General features: G+C 38.6%; 1 protein-coding gene across 14 annotated transcripts in view; it reads right to left on the reverse strand.

The window, feature by feature from the left end:
- AFDN (afadin, adherens junction formation factor) overlaps nucleotides 1-19,562 on the reverse strand; it is a 113,036-nt gene that overhangs the window by 62,341 nt on the left and 31,133 nt on the right. For 11 of the 14 annotated variants that reach the window (XM_063124444.1, XM_063124439.1, XM_063124442.1 and 8 more), the window contains exons 4-9: nucleotides 19,245-19,405; nucleotides 15,435-15,595; nucleotides 13,378-13,535; nucleotides 9,331-9,442; nucleotides 8,226-8,393; nucleotides 4,537-4,581 (exon numbers count right to left, since the gene is read on the reverse strand). In XM_063124444.1, the coding sequence (XP_062980514.1) occupies nucleotides 4,537-4,581; nucleotides 8,226-8,393; nucleotides 9,331-9,442; nucleotides 13,378-13,535; nucleotides 15,435-15,595; nucleotides 19,245-19,405 (805 nt within the window). The remainder of the gene's footprint in view (nucleotides 1-4,536; nucleotides 4,582-8,225; nucleotides 8,394-9,330; nucleotides 9,443-13,377; nucleotides 13,536-15,434; nucleotides 15,596-19,244; nucleotides 19,406-19,562) is intronic. The other 3 variants (XM_063124446.1, XM_063124445.1, XM_063124450.1) reach the window with 2 other exon arrangements.

Consider the following 19,562-nt stretch of genomic DNA (forward strand, 5'->3'; position numbering starts at 1 on the left):
TAGAATTGAAGAAATACGGTATAGAATTTGGATCATATAGGTAGACCCTGGATGAAAGACATACTATCACTTGCATACATCACATTGAGGTTTTTTACAAACAAAGATCAGGTTCTTTGTTTGTAAAAAACCTCAATGTGATGTATGCAAGTGATAGTATGTCTTAATTTATTGGCGATCACTTTATGTACACCATTCTGAGGTCCTTGGACAAAGGGCCAGATAAAAATAAATAATAAACTGTTTGTAATCTTCCCAGAGAACACTGGTTACTGGGAAGATTAAAAATATAATAAATAAATAATAAGAGTGTATATGGTTTCTCTTTATTCCTACTTTTACCTTTAAAGGTGGCCTAAAATAATTTTAAACAAATAAAATTTAATAAATACTAATGCTGCACTCAGTCTCAGCATTCTGACTCCACTGTAGCTTAAACAGGAAACAGGGCCACTGGTTGGCCACTTTGTGAACAAAGTGCTGGACTAGATGGACCCTTGGTTTGATTCAGCAGGGCTCTTCCTATGTTATGTTCATGTGAATCCTGAGATATGTACAAATATAAAAAGTTAAAGAAAATTCAAAATTCAAAAAGGCATTGGATGGGTGCAGTGCATGCCATACTCATCTTCTTACTACTACAAAGTATTCAGACCAGAGAGGGCCTGGCAGGTTTTCAAAAACCATCAGGCAGGCTTCTGTTGGGAGGAAGGATGACAGAAGCAGGAAGGATAAGAGATATATGGGGGGGGGGGAACCAAATGAGGATAGATTGAGGTGGTGAGAGCATAAGCAGTTGGAAGGATGAAGCAAGATGTGAGAGGAGGCAGAGGATGGGCGACAAAAGCAGGATGCAGAATGAGAAAAGAGCGGGAAGATGAAACTGAGCAAACAAGAGCGGATATCCAGACAGCAGCAAGGGGGGAATGACAGGATGAACAACAGAGTCAGGCCCAAACTAGGTCTTAAGCGTGTTTAAAAATAGCAGCTGAGGACGCTCCTGATCCAGACATGGCACAGGGGAATGGGGGTTAACCCATCTCCTCACATTGTTTCCCCTTGTAACCGCTATTTGCCTCAGAAGGGAAGTTGCTTTTGCACCATACCCAATACTAGCACCCCTGCTGGGGCAAATAATAGTGGGGGAGGGGTATGCACGAACCATTTTCATAGGGAAAATAATATGGGAAAGGGTCCACACCATAGTACTGATCCAGATTGCCCTTTGCCCACAGCTATTTCTGTCTTTTTAAAAAAGGGGGGGAAGTAACACATGCAAATGTGATCACACATTTTAACATATTATTAAGTTTCCCCCTAAAGCTAAACTAGAGAATGAGGCACAAAAGCGTTAGGCACTTAATACATGTGTTGGTTTTTGAGTTTTCACTGCTGGTTCTTTTTACAGCATTTTAATTGTAAGTCACCTTGGGCCAAAATGAGACTATTAATTTATAAATAAATAAAATTATTTGAGCAATATATTTAACCACTCACCTGGTCATCACTAAAGACAAGAATTATATGCAGATGGGTGGACTGTGAGCTGCTGGAGGGAGAGAATGCAGCTCAGAAACATAGGGTGTTGTTACCTCCACACCCAGCATAGAAATCAAGCCTGCAAAAAAACCTGCTATCCTTTTTTTGCTCATAAAGGGGTCTGGAAAAGGAAGGATGATGTACCCCATCTACCACTATCTCTTATGAGTAAAAAGCGGACTAGTAACATTTCTGGGCTTATTTACAAGCCTTTATTATTCTCTCTTGAGGTAAGGATCAATGCATATCTCTAGGTTTTCCTTCAAATACAGTACACATATGCCAAGAACAAAGATTTATATGATATATACATATATTGCTCAGCCTTTGAGAGTTAGGCTTTTACGCCTCTGCTCCTGCTTATATTCTTTCGCTTGGATCCAGAGTGGCCTTTTTACAAGCAGAAGGGCTCCTTGAAGGAATTCCAATCCAGCAAGAGGCTCTAACTGATAGAAGAGGGGAACTTTTTTTTTTCCTGCTTTCCCCTTGACCCAGTGTCACCTCCTATGCTATTCCACAGGGTTTCCCAACCCAATGGAGAAAATTGGGGGTGGGGGGACATAGAAGGCTGCAGGGAAAGGATGAATCAGTGTAGACTGCCTCCCTCAATTCGTACCAGCAGTAGCATCCCATAAGCGGAGTTGATCAACTAGAGCAAAAAATATTAGCTATACTAATGTTTCCACTGAAACATGCAATTTGTCATTTTCAACAACAAAAAATGATAACACATTTAGTTTTGTAGCCTTTGCTTTCCACAGTAGTTCAATTTTATATCTGCTTTTGTTATACTTTAGAAGCTGTGTCAACATGAAGTTTCTACAATATACTTTCAGCAAACATTTGAAATGCAGAACATGCAACTTAAAAAAGTAACCAATCACTGAGTAAACATTTCTGAAAGAACAAAGTATTTATCTGTCTAGTTAAGAGCTTGCCTAGACTCAGAACTAGTCTGGTTTCATTAGAATTTTAAACTCAATTTAGAAAAGGACTTCAAAAGGACTAGCACACAAAGGGCTTGATCTATTCCTACCATACATACAGTGCCTGCAAGCTGAGGGCTTCATCAGAGAACACAATGTCATGTTCTCTGCCCAAGCAGGACAGGGGGGTGAGCTGAATGGGAATATGAGACATCCCAAGGCCTCCTATTCCCCTCAATGGCCTGATGCAGTATTTGTATGTGTGCCTGCCTGGGGGCACTAGGGATTGGAGATGATCTCTCATGCTCTATAGCAGTGGTCTTCAACTGGTCCAGACCTGGGACCCACACCTCAGACTCCCAATGTGGCAGCAACAGATTTGCCTTGATGCATCTGGACTGATCTCGTGACCCACTTTTGCGTCACAACCTACCTGTTGAAGACCACTGCTCTATAATAATCTCTCTACACATGGGCATTAAGCCTGTAGTATTTATTTATCAAGATCTTAGCTTAGTTTCAGGAAGTCATTTCACTTTGGTTTACTATATTTCGAATACATATATGTGAAATCAAAGCCAATCAGTAAAATATCTACAGTGATGTATTTTTAGGTTTAACCAATGTCTGCATACAATTGTTGAACATACAATTCCTAGCAATTTTTTCATATCATCACATGCACCCTTAATAGGAAGATAAATATTAGGACAACATCTACTGGACAAAACTTGCAGGCTGCTTTAGGTGGTTGTGAATGAGTTTTGGGCTGGCACACAAACCTCCTCTTCATGCAAGGAATGATAATGAAAACTTCTACTTTACAACAAACCACAGTTGTGTGTTACACCTGAACTAGAAAAAAACTTTGGTTTGTTCTAACTCGTTAGTTAAACTAATAACTAAACATTGGACCTCTGTCTTGAGTATTAGGCTTGAGTATTAATGAAAGCTAGTACAGCATATTGCCTAAGAAACTGAGCTAAAAATAAGAAAGTCCCCATTTCAAATCTTATCTCTACCTCAGTCCCTCACATCTGGAGCTGTCTTGAACACTACAGAGCAGATTTTGAAAGTTGCAGGAGGGAGGGAAAATTGCCCTCCACCTCATTTCATCAATGGAAACTATTTTATAACAGGATGAGCTAACTGGATTCCACCCCAAGATTTTAAATTTCCTGCAGGTGTTCAAACATCACTCCCGCCACCACCCGTAAACACAAAAAAGAAAATAAGCTTATGAAAATGTTGCAGTTAGCAGTCAAGTTACAGAAATGGGATATTTCAAAAGCAGCAGCAACACTATCATATATGTTTAATGTAGTGCACTGTTGTCTTTTTTATATGTTTTTTCCCCTAAAGATTAACTACTGACATCAGCCAGCAACCGGAAGGATTCATAAATATTTTTTTATAGTACCTATTGAAAACAACATCATGTTTGATACACACACACACACACACACACACACACAGGTGTACACTGGCACTCCTTTCGTTAAAAGTTTAAGTGTAAATACTCATTTGTGAAAAAGTTTTTTTTAATTAAAATTAGAAAGTAAAACATATAAGTTCAAGCTATTGGACCAAGCCAACATGTGCATGAGCAACTGAATTTAGTATTGTGATACCAAATCCTCTCAACAATGCCCTGCTTGCTATGTATGATAAAAATCAGAGTACTATTATTTATTTATTCATTTATTTATTTATTGCATTTGTATACCGACGCATAGCCAAAACTCTCTGGGCAGTTCACATAACGATCAATATGTGAACTCCAGATGAGTAATAGATAGACTAGCTATAGATAGGCACGCTACTCATTCTGATAACTTTTAAAATGTGTAATTTGGAATTACTCCTCTCCTTCACACCCTGAAGCAATAGATGAGGAACAGGGAAGGTTTATGCTAATCTTCACACAGTCATATTACCTGGGTTTTGCTCCAACTCACCAATAAAACAAGAAAAATGCAAGATCTCCATTTTCAAAATGGACAAAGGACCTTTGTGCCAACACAGATTTTAGTGACTAGTGAAAAAGAACAGTATTAAATAGTAGCATTACCTTCATAAGTGTGATAGTTGTAGTAGGCAAAGTGATTCCTTCTCCCTGGGGTTAGAAAACACATGCACAGGACCCAGGTGAAGGCAGCATCAGCAGAACAGATACCATGCAGAACATGCGGAAGAGGGCAGAGAAAAGAAAAGATAGGAAAGAGTGAAACTGTAAGCCAACAACACTTACTCAATTTAAAAGGATGCAGTGCTTTTAACGCTTTCAACTTTAAAAACTGCACAGAATATATAGACATTGGTGTTGTGGGTGGATTAATACGATTAAGTAGTTGGCAACAAGCTGCTAGAAGAAAGCACAGAAAAATCACCAAGCAAAGTGGAAAGGCCATCATTTATTGTATACAGGCTAGAAACTTACTTTACATTAGGCTTTTGTTTTGTTTTATAAACTCTTATGTCTTCCACTCATTTATTGTTTGAGTTTATCAGGGTACCATCCTTAACATTACAAACATGCAGAGTACTGTCATGGTATACCCACCCATGACCCCAGTTTCCCATACAGAGTAGTCCCAGATTACAGGGCAGAAGAGCATTCTCTCCGAATGTTGTCATGTGTAATATTTTTCCTACAGAGCAATATCTGCATGTAAAAAGAACATGTGCGGTATCACATATGAAAGAAAGGTGGGTTTATTTTGCTTCGAGTACATAACTACTGGTCGCCTAGACTGTGTACTCAGGGCAAAACAAATTTTCACATCCAATTTCATGTGTTATGATTAATAAAATATCCTACATTCATATTAATTCTAAATGTGAAAAATACTGAATATTAAGCAACATTCAATATCTCACACATTCAAAGGCGCATAATCTTCGTGGGAATGAAGCAACCTTGATAAAACCATTATTATTGCCCCAGGCATCTCTTATACCTTCCTTTCAGTTACACGGAATTCAGTCATAGGAAATGCCCAAAACTGGGGGTGGGGGAGATGCCTTTGAATTTCTCTTCTTCTATGTACAGATCTATCTGCATGAGTAAGACTTCTTCATAAGACACAGAATAAAAATTAGCTTTCAGAGCAGGAGGAACCACCCCTCACAGTCCCTAAGGGTAGACAAGCTGCATGAAAATCAGGAAAAGCCTCTTAAACGCCATTGTTTTTGTTTATACCCTGAAAATATTAAGACTGTGGTACACTGCTTGGCTAGAGTGCTACTAGATACTTTTACAATTGTATTCATAAACAACTGTATATGAAACACAAGATACATAATAACTGACACTATAACAAAATTCAAATGATAAGCTATAACTAAAATGCTCAAATAAAACTCATAACTGCTGCCAATGAAAAACTGGTACCAGTATTTTTTTTAATTACCTCCTTCAGCATGCACTTTGTACGTACACTTCATGTACATATACTAGTAACACTAAGGAAATTTCCCACACTGATTTGTTCCAAATATCAAATCTTACAATAGCTTTCAAATTTGTACTTAACCAAGTCAATTAAGCCAGCCGCAAAAGGATGCAGTCAATACAAAAGTTTGCCAGTCACAGACAAAAAAAAAGTTGGTTAGCCTCCAACAATCTAGTAAATTACTACACTGGAAAAACATGACACATCCTTGGAGACATCTATATGTGCTGCATTAGCAATACCTACAAGCTCGGAGTATCTTTTTCTACATGCAGATTATTGCAAGACGCACATAGTGACATGTTTATTTTAAGAATTTATATGCCACTCTTCAATAAAAAAATATTTTCAAATAAAATAAAACACTGGAAAATACATAAAAAAACAATGATGATAAAAAAGCAGCAGATAAAATAGAGTTAAAAGGCCTGGGAAAATTGAAAGGTCCTCTCCTGGTGCTGAGAAAACACAACAAAAAGGCCTTTCCACTGTCACCTCCCACCTCACCTCATATGGCAGGGACACCAAGAGACAGGCAAATGATCTCAGCATATGGGCAGGCTCAAATTGGAGAAAGCAATCCTTCAGATTCCCCATCCCCAAGCCATTTAATTGCAAGCACAAGCACTTTGAATTGCACAAGGAAATAGACTAGGAGACTGCACTGCTGTTAAAAATGCACTGGCAAAATTTGTTTCCATTGTGTGAGCCTGGTTCGCAACCTAGACACTGTATGTTAAACTAACGGAATTTTCAAAGCAGTCTACAAGCAGAACTTGGTATTCAAATCACAATCAGGAATATATTTTAAAAAGAGGGGAATAAACCTCGCTGTATATTTGCAGTGCATTTGTCAGTATGCTTATAGGAAAAGAATTACAATAAAATTGTTTTATTTTTATCAATATGCTATCTATGATGCCACAGTGGCTCTCATGCAACAAGCAATTATCTCCAAATAGTGCACCACTGTACATTAGTGCACTACAAAGTACTGATCCTGTGCTACCATGAAGAAGTGAAATTACAATATTCCCTGAGCCCAAACTACTCACTCACAAAGGGATATCTCCACTGTGTGCTTGCAAAATTCATTGCTCTAACTTTGCCTCCTTGCAAATCAGCCTCCACAAAGACAGGTTATTCTGCCATGACTCTCCACTGGATGGAATTGAATCAATCTCTTCTGATGAACAGATGCAACAGACCTATGTGCCTTCAGAAGTGGCTGCCCATTCCATCTCTGAATGAGTCACTGAACTGGATTTGCCTCCTTCTGATCAGATGTCATTCTCTGATTTATACCAAAATGTATGAGGTCAGCTCCTCTGAGGACAGGTAATCATCAACTTACAAACCCTAAAACTAAACCTTTGTGGGTGTAAAAATTTTGTTGTTGTTTTAAGAAATGGATCTACATTTTTTTTAAAAAAGCATCTCAGCTATCAGAAATTTGGGAACACCAAATTAAGCTCAAGTATCATGTCCTTAAATCATTACCAAATAGAATAACAGTTAGGATCCAACAGTGCCCAACTGCATGTGCAAGGTGTATTCCACTCATGGAAGGAACATTTTACACCTTGCTCTAAAATGTTGTGCAAGCAATATGAAACTAAAACCAAAAAGCCAAGCAGAAGTCTGAGAAATATGTATAGACTTTACCTATTGCAGCACCATGTGAATTCTTGTGCAAATGAATTCTTGTGCAAGTGTTAGAGAGCAGTACAAGTAGCTATTTTCCTTCAGTTTATGGTTCTTTGGATGCAATCCAGCGTGTAGGGTAGACATACACTGACTCTGTTCAGATAACATGCTAAGCAATAGCTGTTAAATATTTTGAGGTAAATATTATGGCTCAGTGTGTAATGTGAACCATGACTTCGTATGCCGTGTGAACCATTCCTAACAATGCTGGCTATATAACCATGGTTTAAACACACTCACTAACCATTTTCAGCACATTGTCCTAACAGGCCCAAAGCATTTCAACCACATTGCTTGGTTTTTAAGTCCATACAGTAAGTATACACCTAAACTAATGACAACCAAAAGACATTATCTTATTATATTTTAACATGATACCCCAAAAACCAACATTTTATCTAATATCGAATATATCCAAGACTAGACTCAACCAAAGAGCTACCATGGCTTTCTTGGGTAACCTTAAAGCTACCTTTTGAAACTGCAATCAACTTCTCTCTCCAAATTCTATTCTATAAAGTACCACAAATGCAAGATTAACTCTGAAAGCAAAGTATTCTGAAAATTAATGAATATTGTTTTAAAAAATAATTCTTACCTGGACTTAGTTCAACCAGATAAGGTAGTTTCTCTGGAGGAAGGGAAGAACCATAAGCAGACCCGTCAACTCTTTCCTTCCCCTTTAATGGCTTTCCATCAACTTGTTTCTTAAACTTCTTTGGGACATAATCAGGAGGCCTCCTTTTTAACTGAAAAACCAATATCCCTAAAGCCCAGAATGACAAACAAATCATCTGAGTCATGCACTTAACATAGGCATACATCCCATACATATAAAATATTAAATGGCTAAATACACTGAAGAGATTGTGCCCTTCTGTAAAGTACATAACAGGCAGGTATTTATATCTTATCATAAAATGTGTTCCCTGCTAAGTAGTTCTGCAAGGCCTCTCAAGGCAGTCAATATGAACATCACAAAAACTGCACAATTTATGCCAATTTTAAATTGTGTTATGCTAACACCCACATAAGGCTAATCAATCCACATCATCTTCAGTTCTTCAGATTTTATTTTCTGACCAATGCTCAGGATTCAGTCAGAACAAGTCACAGTATCTCATTTTATCTTCATATGAACTGTACGAAATTAGCTATGAAGACACACTGTAACTAGTCCAAAGCCACATGAACAGCAACTGAAGGGGAAAAATATTTTCAGTATGTAGTGGGCTACTTAAACCTGATTATTCTTAACTCAGTAAAGAGGAAGTCATTAGTAAAATCAAGTATGACTTCTCTATTTTAAGCAATTTTGTGTTGCATTCATATGTAATGCCTAGCCCTTGTTTGGTGTTACATGAATGAGCCTGGAGGAAACTTGGGTTCACATCTCCCTCCTTCTCTCTTCCATTTCAACTGCCTGTTACAAAAATTGGGTGTCTGATCCTGATTTGCAAGATCATGAAAACATTATTTGGTCATTCGGACATCGAGGCAAACAGGAATTTATTTATTTATTGCATTTCTATAATGCCCAATAGCCAAAGCTTTCTGGGCGGTTCACTTGCCTCATGCAAGGGAAGGATGGAGTACATGAGTCTGAGGTTTCTTCTGATTTATTCACAAAGTGCTAATGATTTGGCATTACATCTCAACATGACCACTGTGTTGTGTTAAATATTCTGAATAACTAAAATTACCTTTGTCACTTGGCCATTCCCTGAATATTTGAAGCGGGCACTCATCATCATCAAGAATAGATTCTTTAGCACCTTTATCATCAGAATGTTGAGCACCAGGAGGAAGCATGACCTGCAGTAAAGATAAACTATGTGTAAGCACAGAATAGTTACTTGAGGATAGATGCTCAAAGGTCACACCATCTTCTGCTTTCATTACACTGACAGCATAAGCAGTACATAATTATGTTGCTGTAGACTACACCTTGCTCCACCATTCAGTTCAATTTGCAACTTAGGCTCACGTTTCCATATAAAAGGTAGTGCCATCAAACATCCTTCACTATTTTTCAAGTGCGAGCCACTCTGGCAAAACCCCAAACCAAATCAAAACAATGTTAGAACCACATTAACTTACTACAAAAATTAACATAAAAGAAACAAATGCAAAACCTACTTTCATATCATGGGACTTCAACTCCCATCAGCCCCAACCAGCATAGCCAATGGTCAGGAATACTGGGAGTTGTAGTCCAAAATATTTGGAGAGCACTAGGTTGGGGAAGACTGATTTAGGCTGCAATTCTATGTGCATTCTCCTGGGACTAAACTCCATTGAATGCAGTGGGACTTACTTCTGAGTAAACATAAATAGAATTGCTCTGTTGATGTATCTGCCACCACCATAATCACGAACTAACTAATTAATACACACACACACACACACACACACACACACACTAATGCTCTAAATCAATTTGAAAAAGAACACCAGCTAATCTGAAGTGGTGAGAAGATAGCAATGAGATGTTTTCACCATCCACTCTCTGATCCTTTTTCTCTCTCTTTCATCTCTACCTTCATATTTAACTACCTTCATTAACCTTTTTCCTTTCCACACCAACTCTTTTGCTTCCATTTAACTCATCTCCCCTTTCTAGCTTCCTATTTAACTCTTTTCCTTTAATATCTTCCTTTGTCATTCTGCAGCCAGACTTTGTAGTAATTTCACCATCTCTTTCTCTCCTTTCTGACATTTACCTATTTTTATTTGTCTGCAGTTTGAATCTATTCCTCATAAAGCACTCATGCCTCTCTCCTGGTCACCCCCTCCTCCTCTCACTGTGCACCCTTTGCAGAAACAATTCTCAGAAGCAATTAAAGATGGGGTGGGGAATAGTAAGCAAGATGGGTTAGGACTCATTCTGGGAGCCTGTCTCTTCCCTGACTAATCTAATATTGCTATTGCACATTCTAGAGCAGGCATCTTTTGCAGAGCCTTAGCTACTACCATGAGCAAGCTAAACCAAAACACAAGCAACACAGGCTAGAATACACATTTCCGCCTTCCGCTGCCAAGCAGTCAATGATAGCCAGCCCACTCAAATACACATGCTTCCTTTCAAACTGAATAACAGAAAGGAGTGGAAATGGACAGGAGCTGGATGAGGGAGGCAGGAAATCCATGAAATAGTGTAAAAGGAAGGATGGGAAATAATTAATCAGCAAAAAGGAGATCACAAGTAAGTAAGCAGCTCTTCATACACCATCTCCTTACAAGACCCCGTGCGGCAGCAGCTATTCCCTCTTTGATTTTTCCTCTGCAGACAAAAGTTTCCCCCTTAACTACTTGATGCACAAACAGCACAACCACTGCAGCCCATTAACTGTTTTTTTTTAAAGTCTCATTCTCAGAACCTGTTTCAATGAGTGTATGATTTACTGGAATTTCACCAGGCATACCGGAAAGTAAGGACACCATTCCAAGAAGTCACCTACCCACACAAATAGGAGCCTCCCAGGAACCCCACCCCTCATAACTACTTCAGCACTCCCCAGGCCAACAGGTAGTGTGTGTGTGTGTGTGTGTGTGTGTCTTTTTAAAAATGGAGGGGGGGGGCTAGTGCTTGCTGGTTCCCCCTTCGGACTCAGGATTTGATCTCTTCTATGCTGCTGCCTGGAATCTACCCACTGTCACTCTCTCGCATAACCATGCCCACAACAATTTCTGTTCTCTCAGAGTTCAATCTCCTCATCGAGCCAATTGTAAAGCGATTTGCCCATACAGGCCTCACTGCCACCCCTACTGCCACCCCTTCTACCACCCCCTCTCAAGTTGAATGATACTGCCTGCTGCTCACAAGCAGGCTTTTCTTCTGTCTTTTTGTTCACTTCCAGGTACCTGTTTACAGGGTGCAGGGCTGGCTTCCCCCATGAATTTACATGAAGAAAGTAAAGTTGTTGTTGTTGTTTATTCGTTCAGTCACTTCCGACTCTTCGTGACTTCATGGACCAGCCCACGCCAGAGCTTTCTGTTGGCAGTCGCCACCCCTAGCTCCCCCAAGGTTGAGTCCGTCACCTCCAGAATATCATCCATCCATCTTGCCCTTGGTCGGCCCCCCTCTTCCTTTTGCCTTCCACTTTCCCTAGCATCAGCCTCTTCTCCAGGGTATCCTGTCTTCTCATTATGTGACCAAAGTACTTCAGTTTTGCCTTTAATACCATTCCCTCAAGGGAGCAGTCTGGCTTTATTTCCTGGAGTATGGACTGGTTGGATCTTCTTGCAGTCCAAGGCACTCTCAGAATTTTCCTCCAACACCACAGTTCAAAAGCATCTATCTTCCTTCGCTCAGCCTTCCTTATGGCCCAGCTCTCTCAGCCATAGGTTACTACGGGGAATACCATTGCTTTAACTATGCGGACCTTTGTTGTCAGTGTGATGTCTCTGCTCTTAACTATTTTATCAAGATTTGTCATTGCTCTCCCCCCTAGAAGTAAACGTCTTCTGATTTCCTGGCTGCAGTCAGCGTCTGCAGTAATCTTTGCGGCCAGACATACAAAGTCTGTCACTGCCTCCACGTTTTCTCCCTCTATTTGCCAGTTATCAATCAAGCTGGTTGCCATAATCTTGGTTTTTTTTGAGGTTTAACTGCAACCCAGCTTTTGCACTTTCTTCTTTCACCTTCGTCATAAATTGATTCCACACATATCCACACTAGTCAGCTACAGGAAAACAACAACGTTCTGGTGGGGAAGGGGTAATTCTAAAACTTTTTTCTTTCTGTAGAGAAGCAGGGTGCTCAGAGAGGTGGGGAGAGGGGCTGGCAATGTGTTTGAGACCAGTCAATGGAGTGTTTGGGAATCGCCATGGGCCTTGAAAAAAGAACACTGACCTAATCAGACAACTGTCTCGGTCTGTACTCATAACACAACAGGCTGGGTTGACCACAAACATAGCTTTAATCAATCATAGCTTTAACCAAACCCATTCTTCAAAAAGGTCTAGCACAACTAAAATATTGGCATGTGCCAACAATAGCACCTGTTAAAGGCTGCAGTGGTTATCTGACTGGGCCTTTTAGAAGCCTTCAAACCAAAACTTTATTAAAAGAAGAAAGAAAAAAGTGAAGAGCCCAATTCAGCATTTCTCGCTTTCACTAAGGCTTGCTGTTTTCTAATAAAATCTACTGCCTCTTTATGGCAAGATGCCAAATCAAGATAATCTCAACAGATAAAGCTGTTTGACAGTATAATAAAGCTGAGACACTTGAACAAAGAATATGGCCCAACCGTCCAAACCCTCAGATCTGAAGAGCCTAAGGGTCCAAACAACCACCCTATAATTTTAAGCCGACCATCAATTATGAATCAGCTGAGTGGCAAATAGTCTATCTCTCACAAGCTATCTTATATTGAAGTTGTACCAAAACTAAACAACAAATCTGAACTCATCCTAAACAGTTCACATATATTCTGCCTTATATAGGCGCCTATTTAGTTTACTGGAGCTGATTCAAGCAGGTAAAATATCATGTCAAGATTTTGTACTGGTTTACAAAGAAAAATAGTGTTCTATCTTCAGAAATACTTAATGTAATGAAACAGCTATAAAAATAAACTGCCTTTAAAGATTTTAAATGTTGAAACAAATGGAGAAACATTATATCCTAAACGATCCATCATTATACTTGGACACATGAATGAAGTTTTAAGAAAATATACTCCGATGGATTAAGGTTTCTGAAAGCTAACTATCTTGAAACTATTTTCTTTAATAAATTTACTCACACGAGCTATACAGTAATCCTTTGGATTTTCCTTTTCCAAACCATACTTCTCCAGTGCCTCAATAACTGCAAAATCTGCAGTATCTGTAGTAGATAGCAGGATTGTCTTGTAAGGTATATTTGGTTTCAAACTGTCTGCATAAATCCTCAGTGTACCACCTAAAATAAATACAGTTCATTACATTTTAACCTGTTATAAATTATACAAGTACGCATCCTGAACAACTTGAGTTGATTTCTTTCATAAATCTCATCCAGTGCCTACTAAACATATAAAAATGGAACTATTTTTTCTCCACAGATATACAAGATTACTTCTGCAAGCCAAATTCTGTAATAGTGTAATACCTTTATTACGCCAAATAAATGAAAACAAAAATGTTTTCATTTTTGGTCTAATAAAGGTATTACACTAATGTAGATTTTGGATTTTTGTTCTAATAGTCAACATAGTTACCATTGCTTTCTGCAATGCATTGATTAGTGTGTCTTTTATTAATAACCATATTAGCTTAACACAGCTATAACTTGTGATGCTTCACATGTGAAGCTGGTTTCCCAAAGGACAAGCAGGTGGCTTTTAAGGGGGGGTCACAAGGTCTTTCTCAAGCCAAGCTTGCATGACTAGTAGAAGACTAGCAGAAGAGGAAAAAATGTAGATCACTAATCAATATAAACTGGCTTTATGCCCCACAACTGCCTTCAACTATTTTTGCTTCACTGGAGATTTGTGAACCTTAAAGCTTAACAGACATACTTTTAGATATTGCATTCTGGGCATGAAAATACAACATAAGCACAGTCTAGATGGGAAGTCTGACTTGCAAGGTGGATTGTCAGAGAAAAAAGTCAGTTAATACAAAAAGCATATATGTGATTATATGCAGTATTTTTATATTGTTGTCCCTTCATATTGTATTTATTTTGTATGTGAATGGCCTAAGGCCTAAGCATTAATAAATTACTACTACCTACAAAAAGCAACCCTATATTAATAATGTATTTTACCTTACTCTAACACAGATAAAATATTTCAGAACAGGAATAGTTAATTAAAATAGCACCCTACCACCAAGCCACCAAGTGTCAACCAAAACAGACATACTAACACAATCTTCAGAAAATAGTTAGGCTTTGAGCTTTAACCCGCTAAGTTTGTTCTAGATGGGGCCATACTTCTTCTAAAAGAATTTACACTTTGGATCCAGCATTGCTACTTGAGTGTCAGGTAGCAGCTGTGGCCAGAAGTGTTGCCCCAACCCTGCTCCATTTCACTTAGTGTTCCAACTGTGACCTTTTCTTCATGAACAGAGACTCTTGACGTGTAGTTGCTGGAGTGATGATCTAACATTTATCCTTCAGAATCTGTACTCTAATTTGTTTGAGTCCAATTCAAAGTTGACCTTTAAAGTCTTAAACAGCATTGAAACAGGGTGTCTGAATAAATATATCCTCCCATGTGGTCTCCACTTTGCTGTGCCTGGAGATCTTTGGATGAAGCCCTGCTTTGTAAATCCTAATTGTCTGGATTTTGGCTGCTACACTAGGGTGGTACCCTATCTCTGAAGCTCCCTTTCCAGGGAAGCCCACTTGGCCAACTCTCTCCTAATCTTCAGAAGGCAAACAATTTCCTATTTAGGATTGTCTTTCAAAAGAGATTGAGGTTGCATCTCTACAAGTTGTAGCATTGTCCCTAATCGGATGTTGTAATTTTGACATTGTGATTTTACTGTAGTTTGTTTTATACGTTTCTAAGTCCCTTCAAGAGCCCAATGGGGGACAAAACTATAGAATAATTAAAACAATATTCTAAAATGGGATAAACTGACAAATCTTCAGTTTACAGGGTTCATTGTTTGGGGGGTGGGGAGAACACCAAAAATGCTTATTTGTGCCTCTGTCATTAGAACAATGTTAAGAGAGCATGCTGATTATCTTTGGGGATTATAGTTCAAAAGCAGTACTCTGAAGTGAGCCCAAGAAGATGACTAGAAGCCAGTGCAGATTCTGGTACCTGTATAAATTTTCACATAAAATGATTTTAGTCTAAACTACCACCTGAGTCTGGCCTGCCATCAGAGCTCCGGAATTCTTGCATTCTCTTCTCTAGTTTTTGCTGTCTCCGTCGTTTCATTACCACCTCAGGATTGGATATTGTGCGAGTGAAACTGGTCTCGGGCATATCTTTGTAGACCTCTGCTGCAAGACGGGAATTCTCACTGCCAAAAATAATTTAAAGAATCACTCAATTATCTTGAACCATACAAATACACATTACTTATAATTATTAAACATGCATCTGTGAGGAGTGCTGTTCCACTGAATTCCCAAAGTTTTTCTACACTAGTTTTAAAATAAGCTGTGCACTCCCACGTATTCCCAACTCCAACACATACTCCTAACCTCAAGATGCACTTACAATTTTCATCTATGGTTTAAACACTGTATCACAAGTATTTGATATTACATAAGAACACTATCTTTTTAACAACAACAACAACAACACTACTCTCTGAAGCCAGAAGTATCATAAACATTTCATTTCTCTAAACAAATGCCTAATTCTTTTACCAAATTGTTTTGTGATAAGAAAGCATTATAAAACAATAAAAAGTACAAAGAAAATAGCATCTACTCTATCCACCTGACTAGTACCTTCTTGAAGTAAGCCGAGGGTAGCACCAAGGCCTGGAGGTGACACATTTTCAGTATTTTCAATGTGCAACTCCCATCAAACAAACAAAAAAGCACTGATGACACACATATGTCATGCATTGTACCAGATGACTTAATGATTGCAACTTCCTTCAGAAAGCTTGGCATTTCCCTGACTGCACTAAATGCAGTCTTTACACATACACACATACACACACACTACCCCCCACCCCGCCAAATCAATATTCTCATCTTTGTTGCTTTAAGAACAAGCTTTAAAGAGAAGCAAAACAAAACTAAACCACATTTCCTCATGTTGATAGCTTTTGGCAGTAAACATACAAGATCAAAGAAATACATATATTTTTTGGACAATTTCTAGAACCTGGGAGATTTTTTTTGTCAAACTGAAGAGAAGAGCCATTTCTCAGAAATAGAGAACGGCTCAGCTGACAACTCAAAAACAAACTTCAAGTGCTATCACATGTTTAAATAAGCATGCTTCACCTTTCTACTTTTATCTGGGAGAAAAAGCAGCAGAAAGGTCTCAGAGTAGGATCAGGACCCCAAGACTGCTTCGTCTCCAAATAAACACAGCTAGATTAAGAATCCTTGCTTATGCATTTAATTTACATCACTTGTAGTTTGGCCCTCATTTAATTGTCAAAAGACATTGAATGGGTGCATTAAGAACATTACTTCTCTTAGTCTCAACCATTTTGATGACAAGTAATTAAGAATGGCATAGCTGTCAAGTTTGCATGAGAACATAAGAGCAGCCATGCTAAACTAGGCCAAAGGCCTAGCCAGTCCAACATTCTCTTCACACAATGGCCAGCCAGATGCCACTGTGTGAATAGAACTGTGGGAAGCTCATAATCAGGATATAAGTGCAACACCAATATCACCCCACTCGTGTACCCCAGAAACTGGTATATAAAGGCATACTGTCTTGAATACTGGAGGTTATAATATAGTCATCGGGACTTATGCTCCATGAATTCCATCATTTAGCTACATGCTGTGTGAAGTAGTACTTCCTTTTATCTGTCCAAATCTCCCATCATTCATCTTAATGGGATGACCTTGGGTTGTAGTCTCCCTATCCACTTTCTCCACATCACACACAATTTTGTACACGTCTATCATGTCTCTCCTTACTCGCCTTTTCACTAAGCTAAACAATCCCAAATGTTGTAACATTTCCTCTTTGAGGAGTTGCTCTGGGCCCTTGATCATTTCAGCACTTTTTCCAATTCTACAATACCCTTTTTAAGGTGTGGTAACCAGACCTCTACACAGTATTTCAAGAATGGTGGTGACTTTCTATATAAGGGCATTATGACATTGGCAGCTTTATTTTTCAATTCCTCTAATTAAGTCTAACATGGAATTTGCCCAACAGTGTATACGTGAATTTGGGATTATTATTTTTTACCTCCATGTGCATCACTTTATAGTTTATATCAAACTCCATTTGCCTTTTAACGCCCATTCCCCCAGTTTGGAGAGAACCTTTTGGAGCTTTTTGCAACCTCCTTTTTTAAACACACTAAATAATTTGATATCATTTGACTATCTCTATGCTCACTCCTCCAGATCATTAACGTACAAGTTAAAAAATGCAACTTCCAATATAGATACTTGTGGGACCTCATTGTTTACATCCTCCATTGTTTACATCCCACTGCTCCCTCTTATTCTATGACTGCTACGTTTGCTTAAGAGTACTTGAGCAAACATCTACTGGATCATTCCTGTCCACATGTTTATTGACACTCTCAAAGAACTCTAAAAGGTTAACGAGACAGGACAAACCTTTGTGGAATCCATGTTGATTATTTTTCAACAGAACTTGTCCTTCTACATGCTTAACAACGCTTTCCACCAATTTACCCAGATGAGATGTTGCTAATCAGTTTGTAATTACCTAGATTCATTCATTCATTCATTCATTCATTCATTCATTCTCTCTCTCTCTCTCTCTCTCTCTCTCTCACACACACACACACACACACACACACACACACACACAAGATCCCTTTTCTAAAAAACTGTGTTACATTTGCCACTCTACAGTCCTTGGTATAATGGCTGATCTCAGGGACATGTTACATGCTTTCGTCAGAAGACTGGGAATTTCACATTTGAGTTCTTTCTACCTTCTGCACTTCATTATTTGAAAGTTTTCAATTTGTCAATAATGTCTAGAACTTGATCTCTTGTCACCACTATTTGCCTCACACTCTCTTCCTGAAAATATCAATTCAAGCACAGGTATCTGTGCTACATCTTCCGCAGTGAAGACAGACAAAAAGAACTCATTTAGCTTCTGGGAAATCCCCTTATCCCCCTTTAGTAATTCTGTAACTCCAATGTCATCCAACAGTCCACCTGTCTTCCTAGTTGGCTTCCTGCTTCTGATGCATTTAAACAATGATTGTTGGCCTTGATGTTATTAGCAATATACTCTTCAAAATACTGTTTTGCATCCCTTACTATCTGCTTGTATTTCTTTTGTGCAAGTTTATATGCCTTTTTGTTCTCCTGATTTTGGAAAAACTTCCTATTTCTGAAAGAAGTCAATTTGAAGCCATAAAAAGGATGCCTAGGTTTGAATAGGAGCCTGTTTTTCTACTAGGATACTTTGCTGTAGTCACAGGCTGTCCACATAAAACCCTCATCTACCCTATTTATTCCAATCTGCATTCCATTCATACAAGTTCTTAAAAGAGATGGCTCTGGCAGAGAAGAGTTAAGTGTTCCACCAGGAACAGCATTCTAAGGTAAATCTCCAATGCATCCCTGTACAATTGAATAAAAATAATCACATATGGTTGGATCAAAAAACAACAACAACAGAAGTGTAAAGCCTGTGCAATGGGGCTTTTACCTCCCCACTGCATCCCATGAAAATCTGATCTTGAAATTTGTGGGACTCTAGGATGGGATGAAGTACTGGGGACTTGTATCAGAAGTGGGAAATCTGAAGGGAGAGCCATCTTACATGAGTGGAAGTGCTTTCTCCTTACATAAGGCATCTTTTGATCTAAACTGTAATCTGTAAATTATGTGATGAGAACCTGTACATACCAGCCGTAAATGAAATATATACAAAAATTGATCTCGTATTTTAAAGAGACTTATCTTCCCATATAGACAGTTTCAATCAATTACAGATTAGATAACCTACTATAACGAACAGAAACTCACATATCGTCCCCATGAAATGGTCCATCATTGTCTAAAGCTTGCCGCAAAGCTTCTTTTTCTCGCCTCTTTTTTTCCTTCTTTTCTTTCTTTGATAGAGTCCGTTTGAAGTTCTGGATGACTCCCTCTTTCTCTTGTTTTTCAGGGCCATTGCTCTGAGCCTTCTGAAACATGCCATCCTTAATATTATGATTCATTGCAACTCTAACCACATTAATTACCAAATCAAACAAATCTGAGTATATAAAATTGAAAACAATTGCAATCTACACTTTTGGCTGACAGCAGACCAAACATTCAATATGACTGGTTTTAGTTCCC

Source organism: Elgaria multicarinata, chromosome 4 (assembly GCF_023053635.1).
Source record: "Elgaria multicarinata webbii isolate HBS135686 ecotype San Diego chromosome 4, rElgMul1.1.pri, whole genome shotgun sequence".
NCBI classification, from domain to species: Eukaryota; Metazoa; Chordata; class Lepidosauria; order Squamata; family Anguidae; genus Elgaria; species Elgaria multicarinata.